The sequence below is a fragment of the Micromys minutus genome, assembly GCF_963924665.1.
Source record: "Micromys minutus genome assembly, contig: SCAFFOLD_112, whole genome shotgun sequence".
NCBI lineage: Eukaryota > Metazoa > Chordata > Mammalia > Rodentia > Muridae > Micromys > Micromys minutus.
The window spans coordinates 1,023,667-1,051,428 of record NW_027667875.1 but is presented as its reverse complement, the minus strand read 5'-3'; the positions used below and the strand labels follow the sequence as shown (position 1 = coordinate 1,051,428).

The following is a 27,762-nucleotide window of genomic DNA, read 5'->3' as shown; positions in this document are numbered from 1 at the left end:
CAAATCCTATGTTGAGGTACAACAAAACAAAGCAGAAAAAGTCCTGGCTTTTATTTTAGAGATGTCTCTTCCCTCTAGTACTATTGCCTATAGAAATTGATCATGTAGGCATGTTGATCTTATGACAGGGTTTATCTTTGTGTGTGTGTGTGTGTGTGTGTGTGTGTGTATGTATCTCTATGGCTTAGCTAGGTCCCACGTCAGAGTTGTGTTTCAGTGGTCTTTATTTTTTGTGCTTGGGCTTGTGTAGGTACTAAGCTACCACAGTCCTGAAAACACACACACACACACACACACACACACACACACACAAATCACCCAACAAACCAACCAAGCAAATAAATATGCCTGCCTGCATGCCTGCCTGCCTGCCAGCCAGTTGCATTTTGTTAAACAATTTTTGACTGACTTTATTTCACCTCTGATTGTGTATCTTTCTTAGGATAAGAAAGTAAAACAATAAATGTACTCAAGGATCATTTTACGATGAGCTGTTTTCGGAGTTTTGTTTATGTAACTGAAAGACCTCCGAAGGGAGACCCTCACTCAAATCTCAGGAGAGGCGCGCACCCAGCGAGGCACCGAGACCAGACTTGCTGCAATCGCATGAGAAAGTTTATTGAAAGTGAAAGAGTGAGATCTCAGACCAGCATGCTGGGGTCGAGACTCATACACCACGCAGGGGTAGAGGAGTTCGACCCCGGCCTGAACTTGTAACAGGCTTATAAAGGCAAAAATCACAAAGGAGGGGGAAGACAGGGGGAATGAGGAAATTCATAAGGGGAAGAATCATACATTTTTTTTATCAGTACACCCCCAGGCACACCTAGGGCTTTGGAACATTCCACAGAGGTCATCCGGACCTTCTGTGGTATTTTGGGAACTCAAATCTCAAGAAAGTGGGATTTCCTGGGAGCGGCAGAGGAAATCCCTAGGGCAAGGAATCAGTGTCCTTTGACAACCTTTTACTCTTCATCCCCCGTTTTTCTTTTTGTAAAAAGCTCTAATCTTAGAGCGATCCCTCAGCTTCTTGTAATATCTGGTATTGTTGTCTTAGGACCATTACCTGTACAGCACTCACCCTTTCTTTTATAAAAGTCACCAGTCTATTGAGGATGCATGGCCCAAAGGTTAGGATTAGCATTAAAATGAGTAAAGGCCCAACCAAAGCAGAGACTAGCATAGAGAACCAGGGTGACCAGTTAAACCAATTTTCATACCATCCTTGGTATGTTTCTCTTTCTTTTTTTCTGTTTTCTAGTCTTTCTCTAAGCTTTGCCATAGAATCTCTTATGACACCAGAATGATCTACGTAAAAGCAACATTCTTCTTTTAGGGCAGCACAGAGCCCTCCTTCCTTTAGAAAAAGCAGATCTAATCCCCTCCTGTTCTGTAGCACTACCTCTGATAATAAAGTCAATGACTCTTCTAGTTTGGTTATGGACTGTTCTAATGCTCCCAGGTCCACGTCCATAGCTGCTCTGAGTTCACTATAGTAGTAAGGTTGTTGGATGAGGGCAGCTGCTCCTGTTCCAATTCCTGCTGCCACTCCAAGTCCTAACAAGACAGCTAAGGTCAAAGTAGCGGCGGTTTAAAACAACAAATGCACTATCAAGCAGATTGAACAGGCGGTCCTCAGTTCTCATAGGGAGATAGGAGGGTGTGGTCACAAGGGGATATGAGTCCTCCTTTGGTGACAGAGTGAGACAAGGAGGACTCTCAGGCCTGGGTGCAGGGTTATCAAGCACCGAATTGGGGCCTACGGGTCATGTGGGTGGACTCTCTATCTTTATCTTAATAACAAAAAATGAATCTAGGGTCCCCTCTGCCAGTATAGACTCTCCATCCTCAACGGTTTCCTCTTACCCACTGACGATCTTGTTTTCCCTGTGGGGTGAAGCTGATATTTAGAGGGTTACAATAACTGTCTTTGCACGGTCCCTGAGGGCTAGCGGAGCTTTCAGAGGCACACCCAGTCCTATAAGCCAGGTATTTGGATGGATCTCTTTCCCCTTTCTCTAGCTCCCCTGGCCTATGACCCTTTTTAACTATAATTAGATCCCAAGTGGAGGAAGGGTTCCAGTAGGCTTCTCCCGTGGTCTCACATCCCCATTTACTACAAAAATAGTCTGAGGCCCCTCTCTTCATTTCCCTGGTGTGTCCCTGTCCGGGGCAGACATAGAAGTCTGCTGCCTGAAGGTTGGCTCGGTAAAACTGTCCTGAACACCCCAATGTGATCCCTATGCCATGAGGGACACACTGTTCTTCTGGGGGTGGCTTTTCTAAATTGGTATAACTGGAAAGATCCCAGGCCATAGAGCCGGCTGCTAACTTACAGACATCGGGTGCAAGATCAGGCCACCAAGTCCAAGGGGGGTGCACTGCGGTAGTTGACCACACGACGTTGCCCACTTCATTAAGCACTTCCCAGGTTAATTTTTGAAGGGAATGAGGGTTATTACCCAAGGTTGGGGCTACGACGAAGGCACAGCTTAAGAGAATTGTAACCAGCAGCCACTGTACCCAAGCAGCAATCCTGTTGACCTTGACTGCCAAGGGGGTAGTCAACAGCACCAGATAGTGTCCCTTCCACCGGGGCTCAAGCATGCCAGCGCGATGTCGTCTGACCAGGACTGAGTCTCCGACCTGGAACCTGTGGGGCACCGCGGTGGTTCCTGGAGTGTAGGCTTCTTTTATTTGACTCCAGATCTGTGTTTTAATAACTTCTAAGGCCTTTAAGTGGGCAAATAGAGCAGAGGAGGAGGGGGAGTTAGTGCCAGGATCCAATATCCCGCATGACTCCGTTAAGGGGGGCAGTCCCCCATGTAGGATTTCATAAGGGGTAAGGCCGAAACGCCCCGGCGAGTTTCGGACTCTAAGAAGCGCAAAGGGGAGGAGGGTCACCCAGTCTTTACCGCCGGTCTCAATAGCTAATTTAGTAAGGGTCTCTTTTAGAGTTCTATTCATTTTTTCTACCTATCCTGAGCTCTGGGGTCTGTAAGCACAATGTAATTTCCAATTAGTCCCCAATAAACAAGCTAATATCTAACTTACCTGGGCAACACAGATGGCCCATTGTCTGATCCAATTACCTTAGGGGTGCCAAACCTAGGGAAGATCTCTTCTGGAATTTTCTTAGCTATGACCGCTGCTGCCATTTCTCTCTTTGTGGGGAGGCTTTTACCCACCCAGAAAATGTATCTATAAAGACTAATAGATACTTATATATCTATATCTTCTTGGCTCAGTTCTGTAAAATCCACTTCTCAGTAAACCTCAGGTCTATCTTCTCTCCTCCCAGCCTTCTACATACATTTGCTTTCTAACATGGCACACAGTTATCTAGTCAAATCTGGCACAAAAGAATTTGACCTCAAGACAGTCTTTACAAGTTTGTCTACCTCTAGATGAGTCCATTGATGCATTTTCTTCAAGTGCAGTGCTGTACACCAGGTCCTGAATAGGGCAATGAGCTCAACAGGTTATAGGGGTTAAGTACTGTGAGGTGGAGTTCTGCCACCAATTTGTTTACCTCTCAGAGATCTTGAACTGTCCAGCAGTCGTTGGTTCCATGTTTCCGCACCAGTAGGAGAGGCACACCTCAGGATGATGGACACATACGAAGTTGTTGGAGTAACTGAATGATGAGTGTCTTGATCCCGTCTCATGCCTCCTTTGATATGGGGTACTAACGCACCACTAGCCTGTACTTTCAGCTCCATATGGGCAGGGGCTGGTTCTTAGCCTTCCTCATTCCTGAAGTCTCCGCCCAGGCCTGTGGATATGCCTGCAGCCACCAGTCCGTCTGATCTGAGGCAGGCTGTTTAGAGTTGGTACTCGTCCTCCAACTGGATGGTTAGAACCTGCACAGGCTCCCCTTCTGGACCTCTAACCTGTGGTCCATCAGAGTGGAAGTGAATCTGTGCCCCATCTTAGTCAGGAGGTCTCTCCCCAACAGGGTGCAGGGACAGTCTGGCATTACAATGAATAAGTGGGATACCCGGCCCACTCCGAGATCCACAGATCTTCGGGTAGTCCATAAATATTTAAAACTTTGGAGCCACATGTCCGGGGCTTCTGTTGCTGGTGTCCCCTTTTTTTCTTGTTGGGGCAATTTTTGTCTCAGTGGCCTTCTTCTTTATAGTAAGCACATTGACCTTTGCCAAGAGGCTCCCTCCTAGTGCCAGACTTGATTCCTAACTCCCTGGCCCTTCACTACTGTGGCCAAAATCCTACAAATTCCTTTTTTGTCTACTACCCTCCGGTCCTCTCTTTCCTCTGCCTTCTGCTTCTCGCTTTCTCGCTTCTCTTCCTCAGTCTCCTCCTTATGAAACACTTTCTCTGATTCCTTCACCAAATCCTGAAAGGTATAGTTTTGGAACCCTTCTAGCCATTGTAACTTTCTCTTAATATCTGATGCTGACTGCTGTATAAAGGCCATAGCCACCTCTGCCTGCTGACCCTCAGAGGTTGGGTCAAGGTATAACCCCTGTCAAGAAACACAGACGGCGGTTCAACAGGTCCCTGAAGAACCTCTCTTACCTTAGCCAAATTCGTGGGTCGCCTTGCGGCTCCCTTGAGACCTGCCACTAGAGCCCGGCGGTAGACCTTGAGACACTCCTTACCTTCTGCAGAGTTGTAATCCTAGTCAGGGCGGATCAAGGGAAAAACTGCATCTATAAGATTAGGGAGATTGGTGGGGGTCCCATCTGGTCCTGGAACATTTTTTCTAGCTTCCAGGAGGATCCTCTCCCTCTCTTCCGTAGTAAAGAGGACCTGCAAAAGCTGCTGGCAGTCGTCCCAAGTGGGCTGATGAGAAAACATCAGGGACTCAAGGAGTCCCGTCAGGCCCGAGGGGTCCTCTGAAAAAGAGGGGTGGTTAGTTTTCCAGTTATACATATCGGCTGATGAAAACGGCCAATACTGTAGAGGGACTAGTTCTCCTGGAGCTGGGGCGGGTCCATAAGCCTGTAATGGTAGGACAATAGCAGAGCCAAGCCCCGCGCCATTTCCCCCTGGGCTTTGAACCCGGGGGCTTCGGGTCCCGGCCGCTGGTCCTGTTTCAGAGGCCGTCTGGGAGTCAGTGGGAGTCGGCGCCTGTGGGGGACTTGCATGAGAAGCCGGTTGAGGGTATGGGGGTGGAGGGTTGTCGAGGAGAAGAAAACCATCATCAATTTCAGGATAGATCTGCGTGGGGGCCGATGGAGCAGGTGCCGGCTTGTTCGAGGCCACGGCCACCGTTGCCGTTTCTGCCCCCGCTGTCCAGGGTCTCACCCAGGATGTCGGGTTTTGGACCAGGTCCTCCCACACGATGATGTATGGAACCTGATTGGGGTGTCCCCCTGAAGCCTGAAAAACAATTCGCTTAACAGCGGAGATAAGAGATAGATTAAAAGTTCCCTCCGAAGGCCATCCTACGCCAAAACTCGGCCATTCGGAGGAGCAGAAAGTTTGCCACGGTCCTTTCCTGACTTCAACAGAAAGATTATGGGCCCTTGTCTTAACGTCCGTCCAATGGTTCAAAGTCAGTGTTAGTGGGGTTGTCACAGTCTGGCCCATTTCTAGTTCTGACACACACACACAAAACACTCACAGATACTACAAAACAGAGAGACAAAGTCAGTCGCCGACCTCGAGTCGACCTGAAATCCCGAAAAGAGCCAGATGGCCCACAATTGGCCCTCTGACACAGATCGTCAAGGAGAAAAACTGATCTCCCGACTTTTCCCGTGGGGGTCCACCAGGCGTCCCTGGTCCTCCCCCTGTCCTCCTGGGACGTCTCCCCGGGCGAGCAAACGGTGGACCCTGGACACGTCTATCCCCGTCCACTCCACTCCTCCCTTGGAAGAGCAGACTCGGTTAGAGCGTTTGCGAATACCGAACTGCGATCGCACCAGACCTCTGAACAAATCACAAACACAGAATCACAATCTGGACAATCCACAAACACAGAATCACAATCTGGACAATCCACAAACACAGAGTCACAACAGGACAACAAAGAAAGAAAGGAAAGAAAATCCTTACCTCCAAGTAGGTCTAGGGCCCCTGGGTGGTCGCGCAAATCCAGGACGAGCCCCCAAATAAAAGACCTCCGAAGGGAGACCCTCACTCAAATCTCAGGAGAGGCGCGCACCCAGCGAGGCACCGAGACCAGACTTGCTGCAATCGCATGAGGAAGTTTATTGAAAGTGAAAGAGTGAGATCTCAGACCAGCATGCTGGGGTCGAGACTCATCATACACCACGCAGGGGTAGAGGAGTTCGACCCCGGCCTGAACTTGTAACAGGCTTATAAAGGCAAAAATCACAAAGGAGGGGGAAGACAGGGGGAATGAGGAAATTCATAAGGGGAAGAATCATACATTTTTTTTATCAGTACACCCCCAGGCACACCTAGGGCGTTGGAACATTCCACAGAGGTCATCCGGACCTTCTGTGGTATTTTGGGAACTCAAATCTCAAGAAAGTGGGATTTCCTGGGAGCGGCAGAGGAAATCCCTAGGGCAAGGAATCAGTGTCCTTTGACAACCTTTTACTCTTCATAACAAAACTGAGAAGGTGGTGAAATGTCTCTCCATGTATTTTTGGCTGTCTGGAAAGTCGCTATATAGACTGGTTCACTTGGCGTGATAGATATCTGAAACCAGGTCTACCTAGAAAGTTTCTTGAAGTTCCAGAACAATGAATGATATTTATGTTGATTTTTTGAAAAATACGATTAAAAACTTAAAAAAAACGGAGGCCAAAAGAAAACCGAAGAAAATCCAGAAACCCTTCCTGGGTAAAATAAATAGACATGAAACTGGGTGTGGACATGCCTTTAATCCTATCACTCAGGGAGGAGACAGAGGTTGGTGGAATGCTGAGAACTGGAGGAGAGTCTGATCTTGACAGTGAGTTCCAGGGCTATGTAGAGAGATATCTTCGTGAAATCAGTGAGTGATGACAACTAACTCTCTGTTCTCTCAGGTCCATCTTGCTCTGGCTCCTGCAACTGACTGAACAAAAAAAAAAAAAAAAAAAAAAAAAAAAAAAAAAAAAAACCCAATGGTTCTCACCTAGCTCTTTGGAAATGCTAATGGCGTTGTTAACACACCCTAACAGAAAGAGGAAGCCTTCATTGAGTTGTTCTCAACCCAGCCTCGCCCTGCCCTGCCATTTTAGGGATTTCAAAGGCCAGGCTGCATCTGAGCCATAATTACAGAATTTGGTATTTCTACTTAATGTTTAGTGTTTAGGTAAATAAGGCTTGTGAATCACAAGAAGAATGGCTAAGAGCACTAACTGCTCTTCCAGAGGTCCTGAGTTCACTTCCCCAGCAACCAACATGGTGGCTCACAACTGTCTGTAATGGGATCTGATGCCTTCTCCTGGCATTGTGCCTGAAGACAGCTGCAGTGTATGTACTCCTATAAGTAAAAGCAAATACACTTTTTAGAAAAATAAAACAAACCTCTCGAAGAAATCGAGGATCTTGAAAATACCAGGCATATTTATCCATCTCTCTACTCCTTTTATTTTATTTTATATATTTTTAAAAATATTATACACTGTATATATATATATATATATACAATGTCAAATAAAGAAATAGATGCAATTAATTTGGAATAAACCGAACAAAGTAAGAAAAAAAGGAAGGCAGTAATGCGGTGGCCTAGCTTATTTATAAGATGAGCAAACACTGGTCTGCCATTGCTTCCTCAGTTGAAATCACACACACACACACACACACAAACACACACACACCCCACCTAGGATGAAATAAAGGAGGGGGGGATGCGACAGGCGACATGGTAATGCATGCCTTTGATCTCAGCTTTGGGGAGGCTGAAGTAGAGGCAGGATTTACTTGAGAGGCCAGCCTGGTCTGTCTAGTATGTTTTGGCACCATGTAGAAAAAGGTTGTCTCCCATCAATGAGCAAATACGGGAAAATCTATCTGTCCATCTACATATGCTTTGTGGCTCAGAGGGTGAAGCTGCTGCCTATTGAGGTCTAGGTAAAATCTCAAGGAAGGCCTAGATGAAATGTGAAGGCCTAGGTCAGATTGGTTAAGGCCGAGGTAACTCTCACCTGGCTAGCTTACCATTTTGTGCTGTTACTGATATTATAAGGATGCTTTCTCATATGTCCATGTATGTGGACAAATGACTTTCTGGTTGGCAGGTCGAGACATAAATGTTAGACAAGGCAAGTCCCCTGCCACAGTCCAGTTCCCCAACTAATGGGAGCAGGATAAGTGGGCGGCCAAGATGTGTTCCTAGAGAAATTCACCTATCCTGAATCCAGATGGGTGTAATAACTTGGTACAGATTTTTGACATATGCAGTTCTGGACTGTCCCCCTACCTCACATGCTGGGCCAGGTGCCTGACAACCTGATTTTGTTATTTAGCGTGTGTGTGTGTGTGTGTGTGTGTGTGTGTGTGTGTGTGTGTGTCTCTATGGCTTAGCTAGGTCCCACGTCAGAGTTATGTCCAGTGTTTTCTGCAACTTTTTGATGGGAAATCTCTGATAGGATCAGTCATGTGCACACATGATGCTGAACATCAGGTTTGTATTCCCAAGACTAAGACTGGTACGGGTCCCGAACCAGGGCTATATATTATCTTGGTGTATAAAGGTAAATATTCTCTCTGTCTTAGCATCTGATGTTTGAAAACGTACAAAATATACAGTTCCATGTCTCTAAAAAAAAAAGAAAAGATCAATCACGTGGTGTGCGTGTGTGTGTACCTGTGTCATGGAGGCCAGAGGTAACACCAAGCCTCTTCGCCAATTGCTGTCCACTTTATTTCTGAGACAGAGTATGGACTTCTGAGAACTGATGGACTTGGCTAGACTGGCTGCCCAGTGCACTACATGGATGCATGGAGCCACCTGCCACATCTCTCTTCACCCCAACAAAGCCAAGGTTAGGGGTTCACACTGCCTCACTCAGCTTTGTCTATGGGTGCTCAGGTCCTCAAGCTTGCACAGCAGGTACTGCCCAAGGAGACGTCTCCACACCTTAAAGTGCAGATACTTGAATGCAGGAACTAACCTGCATTTTAACTAACTGCTTAAGAAATGTATGCACACGCCCAATTTGGCAGGTCTGGAACGTGTATGAAAACAGAGTTCTGATAACTGATCTATTTCACAAAGGATACGTACCATATCCTGACAGTTTTGCCGGATTTGCTCAGCTTCCTCCTTTGCCTGGGTTAGTTTTGTAGTTGTTTCTTTGAGTTTATCTTTGGTCTCCTGCAGTGAAAACATGAGAGACAACATCAGCCACAGTAAGATGGAGGACAATGAGAAGAAAGGCTACCCTCTTGTGGGGGGCTCAGTAACACTAACAGGGAGGTATGGCCTTGTGGTTTCAAAGCTCACACTTTTTGATACCCAAGGACCCAGCTGTACTCTGAGTCCTTCTCCAGCACCATGTCTGCCTGCACTCCGCCATGCTTCCCACCATGCCGACAATGGACTAAACCTCTGATGCAGTCCCCAGTTGAATGTTTCCCTTTTCAAGAGTTGCTGTGGTCATGGTGTCTCCTCACAGTAATGGAAACCCTAACTAAGGCCCTGCTGTAGACCTAGACTGGGGACTAAGCAGGAGTCTAACAGTTTGCTTGTTTCTGACAGGGAAAATGGTTAACAGTAAGACTGACAGACATTAAGTAAATGACTACAGTGGTAAGAAAAGCAGAGTGTTCCAAAAGTTCTTTGCACACCCCAGAGACCCTCTGGTTGTGGCTTGACATCCATTTGAAGCTCCCTTTTGATTGAATGATGCTACTAAACATGGCCTCTGTTTGGAGACTGCTGAAATGGCAATTCTTCATATGGGATTTTTAGGGATTGTCTTCATTAAAACCTGTTGCTTTTTCCTCACTCATTTTTTTACTCACCTGTTCTAGTCCTGACTGCCCAACTCTGCAAAGTTCCTTGCCCCCAATTCCCATTGAAAACACACTTTCTTTTGTATATTCTATCTTCCTTATTCCTTGCTTGATTCCTGCCCTCTGGTGATCTCTCCCCCAGCTTCCTGACTGCAGATGGAATATGATCAAGACACTCAGACTGCTGGCCATGCCTTTCCTGCTATAATGCAAAACCACAAGCCAGAAAGACCTTCTTTCTGGCACAGCGATGAGAAAAGTAATGACTGACCCCTGCTGCTCCTGTGGAGGTCCAGGCACCAGCCTCTGCTCAGCATCCCACTCCCTCTACATCTCTCTTGTTTACACTCGGACAGCTTAGCCTTTCTCTCTTCTACATCTGCCCTGCACCTGGGCTCCATACACTACTTCATATGTCATTTTAACAACACACATCGTATAATTAAGCACTTATCTACCCTGAGGTACTGGTCTTTGATAGTCAGTGTCCGGTATCACTTAACATATAGTAACTAAATAACCTGAACACTCGTTCAAAGAGTCTTAGACTAGGTATAAAGGACTGTGGTTCTGCATCCTCACTGCTATAACTAAGACACACTGACATATAGTCCAGTCTGTTTCAACACCCTAAATCCAGCAAGTGAGACTCCTGTGTGCCAGAAAACTTTAAACATTTGAATACATGAAAACAAAGTGTCACTTTGTTAGGTTAAGGATGCTTACTGTATATCTTCTACCCGTGAGCTGAGCACTTGCTGACACTGCCCCTTTCTGTGAAATCTTGTATTTGAGTGTGCACATGTGCAGCGCTCACAGATAACCTCAGCTGTCAGTCCAGACCTTCCACCTTGTTGCAAATGCAAGCACCAGACTAGCCTACAAGCTTCTGCCACCGCCCCCCAACAAACATAAGCAAGCACACGCGTGCACACATGTGTACCGACATAAGCACACATGAACATACATAAGATACACACAAGTGCCCCTGTTTTGACATGAGTTTTTGGAAATTTGCCCTCAGGTTCTCATTTGCACAAGCACCCTGACCCACTGAACCATCTCTGCAGCCTTTATAGGCACTGTTTGATTCTCAAGGGAAAGAGCTGTGTAAGCAAATAAAAATCTCTACCCTCAAGAAGCTGACAGTCTACTGCTAGAGGTAAACAAACTGTTAGGGACAGGTGCTAAGGAGAAATGAAGTGACAGCAAAGCATGGGGAGTGGGCAGTTCAGAGCTAGAGCAGAAAGGCTAAGCCGCTTCAATGTGCACAGGCTTGAAAAGAGTAAGATGAGAGGCTGGATGTGCTGACTGAGAGATCAAGGTTGAACCCAAGTCTTTTGTCCTGAAAGTAGAAGAATGGGCTGTCATTTATTGGGATAGGGAGGTGGTGGAGGAAGGAACACTATTAGTTCATCTTAATCTGCTGGAAAATTACTGAAGGTGTCAGGTATAAAGGATACAGCTGAACATCACTAAGTTATGTATTTGGGAATCACTCACATGAAGTTTGTTACTGCTAATTTGTTGTTGTTTTGAGAGAGTGTCATGCAGCCTAGGCTGGCCTCACACTTGCTATGTGGCTCAGGTAACCTTGAACACTACCTAAGTGCTGGGGTCATATGGAAATCGAATCCAGGGCTCCATGCACTCTTAACTCTTACCGACTGAGCCACAGTCCCAGCTTGTGTATGCCTGTCTAATCTTATCTTGTCGTCTGCGGTATTTCATCTTGTTAGTTCTGCACAATACCCTTTTCATTATGAACGCTGTATCTATATTAAATTAAATACCATCCATGTCTCCTCTTATCTGAGTCAAACTGTCCTTATGACCTCAGAGATTCTACACCGAGTCACTCACTCCTTTGTTCTGTAGACTGCATTTTCCTACTTCTTTGCACGCTGGTAATTTTTCATTAGATGCTAAACACAATGAAATATATGCCTAAGCAAAGCTTTTTATAATCATTTAAATATTTATATAATTCATTTACCACAGAATTTACTTGAAATAAGCTTGCTTTTAAAGCTAAGGTGGCCTCCAAACCTAAAGAGGTATTTTGCTGAGGGCCACCTGATGTCACGCTCTTTGAGAGATCCTGCAATCTGGCTAGTGTTAACAGTGACATTTATTCTCCAGTCAGTCCTGTGTGAACTCCAGTTTGGGCCCTATTCCTTTTGCACTTCTGGACCAATGCCCTCCTCTTTTCCATACCTTCAATTCAGGAAGACTGCTGGGCTTGGTGTCAGTTCCTCTCCCAGTGCCACATACAGAGCCCAGCGTTAACCTCGTTTGTGAGGCTTCACTTAGAGAGCACTCTATCTATGTCTTTCTCTCAAGTCTGAAAACCTTCACATATTTTTATTCTTTTCCTCCCTTTGTGTGTTTCCTTTTATTTTCATTTCTTTATTTTTTGGTGGCCGTTAGTCTAAGGTGGAAGGAAATGTCTGAATCTGGCTACCAACAGAGTATAGTCCTGGATCTGTAAAGTAAGATGGCAGCTTACTAAGTGAGCTAAAACGGCAACAGTGCCATCCCGTCAGCTCTAAATCCCAGCTAAGGAACCTGACGAGCCATGTGAGACTGCGGGCGGCAGACGGAGGCAGACGGAGGCAGGACTAGCAGGAGCCACAGTGACTGCAGAAAGCACATCACAGGTCCTGGCTTCAGGCAGCTGAGCAGAACAACACATGCAACATGCACCACGCAGCACAGAGGCTCCAATGTGTGAGGGTTAGACAGATGGAGCACCGGGAGAGTGCCACAGACAGTAGCAACGACCGAGCGCTTTAATCCGAATTTAAAGCAACTTAGGCAGTTAGAAATGATTCTTTATGGATTCCAATTTTTAATTCCTCAATCAGAATTAGAGAATTCTGAGTAGCTGAGTAGGGATGCCCCACAGCTTTGGCAGCTCTTCATAGCTTCCTCACGCAGCCATGGATTTTGAGTGAAGGACCATGGGCTAGTGTCTAACACGTGTATCATGTACATACAAGTAAGCTATTGGTATTAATTATATTTAAGTATGAACAAGTATTTTTTAATTATAGGAATCAACATAACTGATACTTTAATTTTTTCACCTTAATTCCAATTGCATATTAAATATTTTTCCTTCCCTCAAATTGTATTAAAACAACAAACTAAGAATTACGAAATTTAACATTCTAAGCCACACCAGAAGTCTTTCTCGTGATGATGTGAACTATGCTGTAGGAGCCCCACCCTACTGGCTGCCAGCCCTCAGTACTCAACAATACCCCACAGCACAGCCACACTCACCTTGTGTGAGTCCATTTCAGCTTTTAACTTGTTTTGCGCCCACTTTACTTTAATGATATGAGAATTCATCTCCTCCTTTAGTTTCTCTGTTTCTCTCATGAGTCTAGTTGTTTCACCTTCCTAAAAAGACATTGTCATTTTTCACGTAAATAATCAACTATGCATCTGGTCTATCCCCTTGTGCAGTTACACAGTAATTCCAGGGCAGGTATACTATGGCCCAGAAGCCATAAAGCTGGTTTAAGGCTCAAATAGTAGTAAGAGAGTAATAAAGTCCTAAATCAAATCAATAGGCACAAAGATAATTTTTCCCTAGATTACTCAGTTCTTCCTAACTGACAGCAGTAAGGTGACTGAACCGGTTCTGCTACAATCTGAGGACCAGAACAGCATTTCTAAATGGAGATAATAGCAAGTGCTCTGAATAGCTACACTTCTGAGAGTCAACCTTCCAGGACAGCTCTAGAATAATGTTTTCTATAAGAAAATACCAGTTGTGCTTTCTGGTGAACTGTGCTGCACTAAGACTCTGGACAGGCCTGCAGCCCTGCTCATTAGGAGAGACGCTGCCCAGTCTATACGAAGCCCTACATCCAATTTCTCACATCGCAGGGGGAATATGTATTAAATAAAAAACCAAAGTAGACCCTGGCCAAGTTATACTTCTGATGTAAAGCCATTCACAGCAAACACTGATGTGGACATATCTTAGCAAAACATAATTTTTACAGACACAAACTAATTTTTCCAATAGACTCTAAAAGAAAGTTTTTTAAAGGATTAAGAAAATGTAACTGATAACATTTGACAATACTTTGCCTTTCCCCCAGCAAACCTTTCTAGCAGCAGGGATGACACACCCAAAAACACAAAGTAAGCTAGTGAGAGCGTGCCCTGAGTGCTAGCTCTACACCACTGTGGGGCTAAGGAAAAGCAGAGGCATGACCTTCAAATTAGGCACAGTTATACCTTCGATTCATAGAGTTGCTGCAGCCGCCCTTTCTCTTGAGACAGCTGCTTAATTTTGTTAGTGTTTTTCTCCAATTCCTTACTTGCATCTCTAAGTTTCCTCTCAAGGGTTTCTTTTTCCTTTCGAAGGTCTAGAGACTCCTTCTCGCCTCTCACATACTTCATTACCATCGCTTCCTTTTCCTGGCGGGCCTCTTCACATTTCTTATTAGCCTTGGAAAGAAAAATGTTACCTGGCATTAATAAAAAAATATTTTCAAATAAAAACATATGCAAACAAATACTGTTCCCTGCAGTGTTAGTATATTTTGTGCTGTGATTTCCAGCCCTTCCTTATCACTCTTTACTTTGGTTGCTGTGGTTTTTATTTATATAGACCTTCCCGACTTCTCCACATCTACTTTCTTACCAGTTTCTGCGCCATTGTGGGCCTCAGGAAGAGATCATGGTCCACATTAAAAAACTCCTTTAACCTCACACTTGCCAGGGTCAGCTGTCAGAATCAGTAGGCAGAAGCTTGGAAGAGTGGAGCCAGGCTTCTGGGTCACCAGAGGTCAGCTAACACAAGCACTCTCACATAAATATGCTTCTCATTTGTAACAGAGTATCTAGACTCAAGTATTTTGTTGTAGGAACACAAAGGGGCTAATAAAAACTCATCTATATTTCATGTGTCACCAGTACATGTATATGCTATGGAACAAAATGTTAGCTATGAAACAAGGAAAGATATAAGAAACTAGACACAGGTGAAGAGATGACTCATTTTCCCCGTATATTCCTTAATTAACTTTTTTTTTAAACAATTAGGATGTACTTAAACTTATGTATTGCCACCTTAGCACAGTTTAGGATTTCTTTTTTTATTTATGTGTAGGTCCATGTCTGTCGGAGCACATGCATGTGAAGACTCTTAAAGCCACAAGAGGGCATCAGAGCCCTGGCACTGGTGTGACAGGTGGTTGGGAGTCTTGTGACTGGATGCTAGAAAGCAAACTCTCAACTTCTGGGAGACCAGTGAGCATCTTCACAGTTGAGTCATTCTTCCAGCCCTCAAATTCCTTTAAAAGCGTTTCTATAAATGCCAGCAATGCCATCGCCCGACTGCTGCAGTCTAATAAACAGAGCACCACCAAATTATAAAATTAATAGTGACAGGAAATACCTGGTCCATCCGCTGGGCCATCTCTTTATGAAGTTGCTGAATTGCATTTTTAGCTGTGACATCCTGTGCTACTAGCTGATCTTTGGAAGCTTTAACTTCTTTATTCAGTTTCTCTATTCTTAATTCTAACTGTAAAAAGAATGATTTCCAGGTTATATTTTATAGTTGCACCAAATAAACAAATGATACCTTAATTAATACACAACACACAATGCAAGAATGTAAGATCTAGACTATTCTCCTCAGGTCCCTCACAAGCTTTTTACCCTTGTAAGTTTGGCTTACAACTCAGTCTTTCTTTAAACATGTAAAAGTGCAACAAATACATATCAAAACACAGGAAAATGAAGGTGTGCTTGAACTTACTGTATTCTACAGCTGTCTGCCGCTGTTTTCATTAGAGCCTTCTAGATGGACAGGAGGTCCACTCCAAGGCTGCATCCCCTACTGTCTCACAGCACGTTTAGTTGGAAGTGCATCTTATGATGCTGACATAAAGGAGGAAAGGCCCAAGATACATTTCTCAGAACATATCAGTGCTGAGTTCTTCCATTAATGACAGGACACTTATACGCTGTCCACAGAAGGAAAGTAGGTCAGAAAAATCTAAAGGTTTTTGCTTTGTTACCAACCTAAGCACTTACCTGTGCATCCATGCAGAAAAGACACCATAAAAAAGGGGCAGCAGATACCCTGACATGACCTTCACAGTAGAATTCAGCAAACCCTGGGGATGAAGCCGTGCTAACACCTAAGTGAGAAAGTGCCCAAAGCCAGACAGAGACACTAGGGTGTTACTACTATTAACACTTCTTCCCTTCACTGGTAAAAACTTAAATAGAGCCTTTTTTTATTATTTGGGCAGAAAATGTGCTATATTTGGAACAGTTAAACATATCATAATTTATACAACACAATTCAGAATAATTCTAACAATTTAAATATGAAGCAGTTTCCTCCATTTGAAATGGTTTAATGTACTTGACTACATGGTTTGTTTTTTTTCCAGGAGTTTATAAATTTAAGTATAGTCTTGGAAGACTTTTGTTTACCTGTTTAATTGTGTTCATATGCTGTTTCTCTGTTTCTGTTCTTTTTTTTCAGTTCTTCCCTTAAATGGTCTTTTTCTGAACAAATATTTAAGATAAGTTCCTGATGATTCTTATTCTCTTTAATTAACCTAAATTAAAAGGGAAATAAGATATGAAATATTATCTAACTATAGATTAGATATAGACACCTACAATCAATACTCTCAAGTAATCTTTTTATAATAAAATACCAGATCCGATAAGAACCCCCTATGCCTAATGATGCCTTCTCTGAGCATGTCCTCACCATTGAGTGACTGAGTCTGAGGGTAAACTGCCTCGCAGCCTGTCTGTCACTAGAAGTAGATGAGAGAGAAGGTAAGAGCAGCCAGCTTTGTTACAAGCTTAGGTACTCACACTCTGTTGATTAACACACCAGATTATAAAAAATTCTCTGGCCAATTAGCTCCATTAGGCAGGTACCTTACCACTGGGTCACACGCACAGCCTTAACTCGTTTCTTTGATAGTTTTTGTTATTCTTAGAAGTTATGTACACATGCCACACAGACAACTGTTCTTAGGAGTTTAAGTCGGGTCACTGAACAATACTACTGATCTATGAGATAACAATAAAAAGGGCGGAGTATTACTTTCCAGGATCTAGAAAGTAGATAGAGGAGATTGATCGTGAGGGTACAACGTTCCAAGTTCAAACAAGTGCTGGGGAATTTAATGCACAACCCAGTGGTAACAGGACTGGGTGTGTAGCAGAGCACATGCCCAGCATGTTTAAGTCCTCTAGTACTAGACAAGGAGAAGAGGATGAAAAAAAAGGAAGAGTGGGCAAAGAAAAGAATGAAGGAAAGGGAAGTAAAGAAAGGGAGAGAGTGGGGTATACAGCAAGACACAGACCCAGGAGGGAGAGAGGAAACCTTGAGTTTGTGAAGACTGTATCTTAAGGGTTAGGACACAAACTAACTAACTATATGAGAGGATAAATAAACATAGTAACCGATTTGAGTGTAGAATCATTTCACAATGACAATATATTTGTCATTTCACAATGACATTTGTGCAAGGGGAAAACAAAAGAAAACTTAGCAAGTGGGGATGAACACATAATCAGACATCTGGGAAAAGATATATTTATGAAATTTTCAATAAAAGGAACTGAAACGTTAAGTGTTCTTTATAAAAAATTAAATGGAGGTAAAAGTTAAGAAAAACATCTAGTTATTTACCTGAATCAACATGTATTTTATTTAAAATTAAAAGTATTATATGTAAAACAAAAGATCAATGCAGGTTACAATACACTTACACAAGAGTAGAGCCAGGCGAGAGCACTGTCTGACTCAGCTGCTGTCCCCTCTGCTAGGCAGACAAAGAGCTTGTTTGTTTTTACCCCTAATACTTTTTAGTTAAATCCAACAACTTGCAGCCAGATGGTTTCCAGAAACAACTGATAAAACTTCTGAAGCCAAAGTCAGAAGCTTGGATCTGTAGATATTTGCATTTGACTCAGAACAACTTTCTTAATGTGCCTCAGGTACCTCACATACCTCAGAATGAGTCAGAGTCGTAGATGCTGCATATCTGTGAGGATCCCATGAGTTAACATGTGTGCCAGTCACATAATTAATAGCCTATGAGATTATTAATGTATTCATCTTAAAATGTTTAAGTGCTGCATAAACTGTGAAGATGAGGAAGTAGGAAAGGGCACCAGAGATAATCATGTGTGTGTGTGTGTGTGTGTGTGTGTGTGTGTGTGTGTGTGATGGGGGGTGATCAGAGCGGGTCCAGATTGTAGGGAGTGAAGAAGTTACCCCAAGCCTAGACGGGCTGGAAACACAAATGTCTGAAGCTGAAAGCAAAATGTAGGAACAAGTCAGCAGTATTCCGAGTTAGGACCTAAGTGAGCAGGGGTGCTCTTGAAAAGGCACTGGAGTCTCACAGGCATGTGATCCCCAGACCCACACAAAGGTAGACAGGGGACAATGTCTCCAAAAACCTTCCTCTGACTTGCACATGTCACACCCCTCACATACGTCTTTTTTTTTATTATTAGAAATAATTTTTAAAGTTTAAATTTAAAGTAAAAAATACAAAATGAGTACCAGCAGATTGAAGTTCACTGGGTTAAAAACAATGAAGCGTGAGCTGCTTTAGGGCAATCTGGTGACTTTACCAGAATAGTATGGAAAAACAAAGCAGCAAGAAAAGGCAGTTCCCTATCACACAGCACTTGGAGCGGGGTCTGTCTCCCTGTAACCCTCTCCTGGCACAGGCCTCCTTTTTCTACTCTCACACTTCATTAATTAAAAAGAAAAAGAACAGCCTAGTTTAAAAGTGTGTAGTTTAGTGAAAGATACTACGTATTATTTTAACAGATTGTAACAGTATGCCCAAACTTACGTATCACTTTACTATAAAATGTTCAATAAAAATACAGAATAAATCCTATTAGAAACAGGATGAAGGAAATCAAACTCATCAAAACACTGTACAAATAGATGTTTAAAAGCAGAATGTGCTCAACTAATTCTTCTGTTCTCTAAACTGTTAGCTTCTGAACTTAAATTTCATGACTTTGAATTTCCCTTTGAATTTATTTTGACATACCTTGTTTCAAAAATGAATTGCTCCCTAATGAACTTACACAATTTTTGCTGTTTTATGATAGTAAACAAGCAGCAAATATAAGCTGCTCAGTTATTTGGGGAAGCACACCAACTCTGCATGGCTGCATTCTGAAACAAAAGCAGAGAGCAGGGCCCTTTCCTTAGAGGAGCTGGTCCTACTGGAAGTGGGAAGGGAGCGCTTACAGCAGTTACTTACTGTTTAATAGTGAGCTCCTGCTGCAAGTACCTGCTATGCACACACTTCTCAAACAGGGCTAAAGCATGCTCTCCTTTATTCACTCCATTTGGTACTTGGTGTTCATCTGCAAACTCAGCAGATAAGAGCTCAGATTCTATTTCTCCCAACAAATCGTCTGATGCTGAAACAGTCTTTATCTCTGAAATGAGTTTCCTGGTGCAGTCTGTATCATAGAGGCTTGCTGAGGAGGTCATTGGATTACCAGCTTCTGTGGGTGCAGACGACTTTAACTCCGCCAGTATCTCTGTTACTGTGTGTTCTGGTTCACTGGTTTCTGACACTTGTTTTGCAAAGTCTCCACCAGGAAAGTCATCTATTTGTTCAGAATTTTCTGGGCATGTGTCTGTTTTAGCACAAGAATTCTCACCACTGCCACAGTCTGGAATATGGCCTTCCTGTACTTCAGGTCTGTCTACAGTGTTCATTAGTCTGACATAAAATTCTGTCAGAGTTCAATGACAATGGTCCAGATCCCGTTTCTAATCTGCTGCTTTCATCGCCAGAAACTGAGGTGCGTGAGTCGTCCTTCAACTCGGATGTTTTCCCAGGGGTTGCATCAGAAGAAATAGAGGCTATGTGCTGAGTCTCTGCCATGCTGACTGGCACCAATTCACTCTGCATTTCTTCAAATCTGCTCCTGATCTTCACTTACATCTAAGGAATCAAAATGTAAAAGTTAGACTAAGACCCTTTACACCTTTGCACACTCCAGGCATGCCCATGAAGTGTCCCCAGAGAAAAGAAAGAGAACAGCCTACCCAGAGTGGACACAACCAGTGCGGCCACCGTAGTCCCCCGCCCCGCCCCGCCCTGGGCCAGGTGGCCTCACTAGTTAAGGGGCAGAACATGTGATGGGAAGATCGGGAAGGAGAATGGCCTCCAGTTCTGTGAGCACACGCTACTGAAGCCCTTTAAGGAGATGGGCAAAAAGCCTGCAGCAAAAGCATTAGGCAGCAGTCTGAGAGCAGGCGGGCACACCTGAGCGATGGCAGACCGCAACTAGGCAGACGAGCAGCTACAGTGAAAGAATTCGGATGAAACATATACACGGGGGAAAAGACTACATTTTATAACAGAAAAACATATGCTCACTCCAAGCTTTGAGAAAAGTGAAACAAGAAAACTGGCTGTGTGGAACCCTCAGCACTAAGCAGGAGGGATTTTGTTAAGGGTGAATTATAATAAGTCCCAAGATTTGTACAACATTTGATTTTACTGTATGAATCCTAGCACCCAGTGAGCTCTCAAACACTTGCTGACCTGTAACCTGCATAAAATAAATTAGGCTACTGCTTGAAGAACATTATTCTAGGACTGTAGAAAGGAGGCAACTGTAAGGAGGAAAAGGCCATCCTGTGTGCCAAACATGCTGCTTCTTTGGACCACCTGTGAAGACAGCAATTACTACAGACAGAACTCAAGCTCCACATCACTCCATTATTTATTACCTACCTCCAAATGACACAAATTAACACCACCGTGCTGTATATGCTTCATCAGCAAGCTGGTATTGATACTAAAGACACCAGACCAGACAAATAAATGCAGTGAACACTTGAAAATCTTAGTAATTTATTCCAAAATCTTGGAATAAAAAATAAATCTCAGGCAGGTACACTAGCTTCAAAGCAACTTACAAACTAGCTCACTCAAAGTAACTCTTTAAAAATAGAACACGTGATATGATATACAATAGCTCGCTCAAAGTGACATTTTAAAGATACCACGCATGATATGACATACTAAGTATAAGATATACTATGCTGCTGCTAATGTTAAAACCTTACGAATGTGAACCTGCAGGGGCTTTAAACATCACAGCTAGCTGATGCTCACAGCAGAGAAACACTCACTGGTTGGCAGATAAGGAATGCCTTCAGAAGAGAACAGACCTCAGGGGCATTGTGACTCTCCAGCATTCCGTTAAGTAAAAAGAAATTTTATCAACAACTTTAAGAGTCTTATTTATGTGTCATGACTTGTCTACAGAAAAGCACATCCTTTCATTCAGCTTCCTCTGTCCCCAGGGTTCACTCTTTCTTCCTCCACAGCAGGTGCGCAGTTAGCTGAGCTGAAGCAGTAACTCAGAGCTGATGCCTGGATGAGAGTTTTCAGTCCTGCACCCTGAGTTAGACACACACTTATCCTTCTTCATGCTATGCCTGTGCTATATTACAGTCTACCTGAAAACAGGTGTTCCTACTGGAGCTTTTTCCAAAGTCTTAAACTCAAGCCCGCTAACCCTCAATTCTGCCTCTAATGCTTGTAACTGAGCACCCTGTTCACAGCATCATGTGCTTAGTTAACAAACATCTCTTTTCTCCCTCTGCTTTCATAATCTCTTCAACAATTGTGCTCCTGCTTTTCTGACAATATCCCCTCCCTTCCACCCAACCTAAGCCTCATCTCACACCTGGAACACTTAGTTTCTTAATCTCATTCAATTCTCTTTTGGTAATTTCAAATCAAAGGGCAAAGTAGTTAAAAGAAGGCTAGATTATTTGTGACAGTCATGGGGTGGGGACAGGGTTACTAAGGGAAGTGACAAATCACCAGATTCAGAAGTGATGAAGTATGTAGTATCCTGGCTATCAAAAGGGACCAGGAGCTACCTGTGAAGTGAGCCTTCTACCTTAAGAGGGCAAGTGTGCAGGCTAGGTAGCTGCAAGACTGCTGCTATGCCTTTCCACACTTAGCTCCTCTTCTTTGCAGTCATCAGACAGACAGCTGAAGTCATGCACCCAAGACTGGCCTTTCCCTTCTTGAAAGTTTCAAGTAATGAAATCCTGTCTACACTCTGCAGTGGTTAGCCAGAGTAAAGACACAAGCCTGTCTCTCCTGGGAGGACTAGACAGACACTGCTACATCAAGCATTTATGGGCTAAGAACTGCAAGTTTTCTTCAGGGAGAATAGGATCTCCCCCCTCCACACACACACACACACACACACACACACATATACACACACACACACACACATATACACACACACACAAAGTTTTTTGCTATTTTTTTTAATGAAATTACTGAGATTCCTGAGTGAAGTAGTTACATAAGTTTCCAAACTTGATCTCTGCCCACATTCAGAAAATGTTGCTCTTCTCCTGTAATGTCTTACTCCACCAAGTACACTCACTGTGCATACTGAGGACAACACAGACCTGCCCTGTTTTTCCTTTCAGTCTACCTAGTGACCAATTGTGCTTGAGGATTTAATTTTAATACTGTATCTTTCTTCAAGCCACCCCTATGACAAGCACAAGAACAATCTGTACATTGGAACACACTGCCTATACTCACTGAGCAGACATGGCCCTTCTTGACTCTGAAGAGGCAGCCACCTTTTAAATGAAATGTGTTCTTGCAACAAGAAATTTACTCAGAACTGAAACTCTGTAACATCAAACAATAACAGCAATAAACAGATAACCAAAGAGCTCTGTACAACACTTAAAACCAATTTTTGCAAATACTCTTCAGTGCTCCACTGTGGCAGAGGAACCCACTGGCTCTGTGAAATGACCTGGGGTAGACAATGTTTAGTGGGCAGGCTGTAAGGAGACATCTAGAGTACAGAGTGTAGAACCACCAATGTATCTTACATTCTACAAGGAGCTTCATCTACATAACAACAAAACCAGCTATCTATCCAAGCTTAGAATTTGTTTTATGTATCTTATCAATTAAACACTAAATTTAAAAGACAAGTAAGTTACATAGAGTCTCTCAATATGTCAGGACCTCTGAAAAGGTCATTATACAAATCTGAGAACCATTAAGACTGCACATTTGTTTGCTGATGCCCGAGTGAACACTGACCGGGGACTGGTGGAAAAGGAGATGTCACAGAGGAACCGTGCTTGTACATGCGGCAAGGGCAACAGCAAGGGGCATGAAAGAACTGTGCAGACAGGAACCAAACAACATTATGAGAAAGAAGCTCATCTATTCACCATTAAGTAGGGGAAGGAGAGTCAGCTGCTCCCCTACAGGCATCCCCAGGTAGTGATGCTGATGGACTGCAATTTGGATACAGTCCAAGTATTTGTTTTATTTGTTTTTTTTTTTTTTTGGAAGGAATGCTGTCATGAAAATTATGAAAAATTAAACAACTTAAAAATAATCTATAAAAGGGGGAAAAGTAAGCCTAGGGAAGGGCTGCAAGCCTGTTTTAAATGCTGCTCAGACCAACTTCAGTCACAGATGCATGTATGCTTATTGATTACTGCGTGCGCTGCGACTTTGACTTTGTAGTAACTGTTACTTAGGAGAAGTACTTGTAATCACAAAGTTCCTCTGGATCCCTTGCAGTCCCTGTAGCTCCTGTCTGACTGCAGCAGAGCAGCTGTAGGTGACCCAGCAAAAAGGTGTCACACCAAGCACTATCCCAACGCCTTCCATTCCTTAATGAGCTCACTCGTGTTTCTAGAAAGTCGTCCCCACAAAACTACATAAACACTGACAGCTCTCAGTACTATTTCCAGTTTCCTGTAATTAGCACTGTGAGAACAAAACCATAGGCTGCCTCACAAAACTATAAATAGAAATGAATTCAATCTATAGCTAATTGGTAACAGGTCATCAAATAAGCATCATGCAAAGGAACCAACTCAAAAATAAAGTCTAAAGTGTTCACCTGCCAAATATATATATGGGACAGCTTTTCCATGCGGACACTGTTGTCGGTACTGGGAACATGGTGCAAACTAAAACAGGCACCCTTGGGTGCAGACCTCAGGTGCAGTCTGACTAAGCTTGAGCCTGTCAAATCTTTGCTGCTGTAAAATGCTGAGACTACGGATCAGAATCCTTCCCAGTGCAGCTCTATAAAGCACACCATCATTTCAAGATAAAAGCTTGCTTTAAATCCACTGAATAATCTTGCTCAGATATTTTTATAATTTTTAAATTATACACCACTCCACCCCCAAATAATTCTAGTTGTATACTTACTTCTCAAGTTAATATGCATTAACATATACAACCTAGACCTGTGAGGTCACTTCTCCAATAGGATGGTTCCCTGTCCTTTGTAAGAAAATACAGTCTTTAAGACAGTTTTGCATATTTCCCAAAAACAATTTGAAAGCAGCATAGCTAAAATAACTTACCTTTCCTATTAGTTCTTGCAAAGCTCTAGTTTGGCATCTTAGAAGTAAAAAATTTAAAAGCATCTAATCATTATCTCCCGATAAACCCTAAATAGTACATTTTGACACACTTTTCTAGATTAAGCTTTTAAATTAAAAAACAAAGTAGTGAAGCAGAAGATAACCTGTGTAAGAACCTGAGTCTCCCCAATGCAAAGTGCTGACCCTGAGGTTTCACAGAAGGCACATTTCTGCACATCAATCCTTCCTTCTAAGAGAAGGAAGCTAAGACAGTTGTTTCAAAGACTTCTAGAATTTGTTCTAGGAGGAAGACTTGAGATTCACAGTTGGACACTGTCTCCTCAGCCCTCGATCCATCACATACTGTGCTTCCCACGACATCTTCAGTGAGACAGGGACAGCTGGCGGATGCTGCACAATAACCCCCTCACCTTTGTAACAGGCAGTCACAGTCTGAGTACTTCCCACTCTAAATGGCTTTTAAAATATTAAGACATAAAATTAATACAGAAATCTAACTTGAAGCTACTTGTACAGAACTCATCAACTGCAATGAAGTCTAAGAAAGTGTCAGTATTTCTATTTAACTGTTTAAAAAAAAAATCTGAAAACTGGGGTGGAGATATGGTTCAGCAGTTAAGAGCACTGGCTATTCTTGCTGAGGTCCTGAGTTCAATTCCTAGCAACCACATGGTGGCTCACAACCATCTGTAATTGGATCTGATGCCCTCTTCTGGTGTGTCTGAAGACAGTCTACTGACATATATAAAATCCTAAAAGAAAAAAATGTCTGAAAACCAAATATAAGAAAAATGGCATTAAATAAGAATTTCTACATTTACTTAAAGATTTGGACTTATGCCTCAATTTGGTTAATTTGCTAAGATTTCGTTTAATAAAAAGAACTATTTAGCACTTACTACGTAACCCTACAGTGAATGATCAGCTCATAACGGTTAGCATTATCCTAGGGTTTGTTTCCACTCTTGGTGTCTATTGCCCCTTTACCCAATAGCTTACGTCTTAGGGGAAACAAACTCTCTGTAAAGCAAGTTCAAATGAGTTTGAGATGGTGTAAAGTTACAGTAGCATTTGTAAGTCTAAATTATCCTATTGATGCTTCTAAAATAAATGCTAAATAAAACTAAATATTGTAAGTGAAGTGATGTTTATGAGGAAAATCAAAATTTGACCTTAGTCACATAAAGACAAAAAAAATAAATAAATAAGAAAAACCTTAGTCTTATTAGTGAATAAACAAACCAGAATTTGAAGTTAAATATACTTTCTTTACATGAGCTGAGTAACTTTTGTAAACCAGGGTACAATGCTAGCACCTGTTGAGTGGAAAGACAGTTTTCTAAGTAAGGCTGCCGTGCTTCCAGCCGTCACTGCCTTCTTTAATGAGCTGGCTTGACTGTTCTGTTTATTACACATGGCCACATAACTATAAACTGACTTTCAGAACTGAACATGCTAAGCAAGCAGCAGCAGCCCCATTGCCACTCTGCATGGCATCAAAGGATAATTCTTTGGTTCCTGTGTGAAGAAATTAAAGGTTTATAAGTGGTCCCTCTTCCTCACACAGCCTTTCATCCAAAACACCAGACTTAGAAATGTCAACCCCTACTCCATGGAACCTGTTCTTAAAACAAACACACACCTTGAGCTTCTATTATTTCGAATTAGACAGGCCTTTAAAAAATTAAACACAGTCCATGCATCTTCTGGGTGTCTTCCAAAATTATACTTACCTATTATACTGTACAAAGAAGCGTTGGTTTAACAGTACAAGATTATGGCCTTCCCAAAAATCTTCCCTGAACATAAAAAAGACCAAAAAGGAAGAATAAAAGAAGTAGGCCAGTCATTACTGCTGTTTCATTTGTGTGGCCATTAATTAACAAAGAGCTGAAAAGTAGCTGCACACAGTGTACTTCATACTCAGGAGATCAGTTTCCCTATCACTTGTCTCTGGGTCCTTAATCTACTCCACAATAGCTACACTAGTTGCAAAGGCCACATCCACACCGATAAACCTAACACTTAACATACTGACTTCCCTTTGGGTGGCTGCACGTGCGCCTCTCAAACACTGTCATGCTAGTTTGTTTCATATTTTCCTCAGACAAGCATCCTGTGTATCACTTCAGAAGAAAAGTCTGACCATCAAATGAATGTGACTCAGAGTCTGATAACTCTTTCTGGTTCGAGGTCACGTTTTCACTATATTCTTTTCTGACTCTAACAAACGGAAGTGGCAGGACTGAAACTCAGGTACAAACCCGGGTTTCCTTAAACAAAAATCGAGATGCGAATATTTAACAAGTTACGAACTGTTAGCTGAGCCACCATTCTACCCGTGCTGTTTCCCTGCGATTGCTACTTTGAGAATACGTAGAAGGGGAGAAATAAATTTGAAATGACTTCCCTGCCAAGATTCATGAAATCCACTGGCATCTCTGGGAAAGTCAAACGCTGCTGCCCGCATCTCTGGAGATCCCGAGCTGGTGAGGCGGGGGAGCGGCTGCGCTCCAGGCACAGCCCTCAAGGGCCCCGCCAGCCCCGTTACGTCCACGCGCGGAGTCGCGTACCGCCCGGGACTAGCACCTCGTCACGGCCACGCGCGCGGACCCGCGCCCGCCGAGCCCCCGGCACCCGCCATGGACGCCCCTCGGCCACTCACCGTCCGTCGCCCAGCCCCGGGCCGCACCCTAGCGAGGCCGATGGAGCTCCGGCTCCGGAGAAGGCGGACCCATGGCGGCTTCTAGCCGACGCGGAGTGGGTGAGGAAGTCACCCGCGGAGACCACAGCCGATCCCTGGCTCTCGGCCGAGGTTTTCCTCCAAAAACCCCTGCGGAGCTGACACATCAACAAAAATGGCGGCGTTGCCGAAGCCAGCGCGGCTACAGCTGAGGGGGCGGGGTTCCTTGAAGGAGCCAATCAGCGCGGCTCGGACCGCGTGACGCTAACATCTGGGTGGGCGTGGTTTTTGAGGCACCTCCTCCGGCCCCCGCGGTTTCTAGAGGAACCCGCCCAGCATCTCGGCGCCACCTCCACTCTCAAGGAGGCTGAAGCAAGCTGACTTGGCTGTAGCAGGCTGACACACTGGCCCTTGTCCAGTTGGGCCACTCTTTCCCTTTCCAGCTCCAAGCCGGTGCTCTCTGTCGGTAGGAAGTTGCTCACTTTCTCCCACACCCTTTGACCGGTCATCTAATGAGTCAGTGGCATAAAGTAATAAAAGAGAACTCGAGATTGTGGCTTCCCGGTTCTAATGGTACAAACTTTGCACTGGCCATGGGTGAGCCAAGTCCTTAGGAGCAGCTGATGTGGGCATTCAAGCATTCATCCCTGGGAGAGCTCTGCAGGGTTTCCATAATACCCTTGACCTAGAATCTGCTCGCGGCACCCGGTTTACTAGT

At 43.6% G+C, this 27,762-nt stretch overlaps 1 protein-coding gene across 1 annotated transcript; it reads right to left on the bottom strand.

Annotated features, from left to right (window-relative positions):
* Positions 1-639: 639 nt before the first annotated feature.
* LOC308416092 (coiled-coil domain-containing protein 186-like) lies at positions 640-27,167 on the bottom strand. The gene is given in 10 exon segments (XM_080942582.1): positions 640-2,733; positions 9,161-9,250; positions 13,180-13,299; positions 14,149-14,361; positions 15,314-15,442; positions 16,366-16,413; positions 16,415-16,493; positions 19,188-19,645; positions 19,647-19,883; positions 27,027-27,167. Coding segments are annotated over 9 exon segments (2,226 nt in total). The 5' UTR covers positions 19,851-19,883; positions 27,027-27,167; the 3' UTR covers positions 640-1,848.
* Positions 27,168-27,762: the final 595 nt, after the last annotated feature.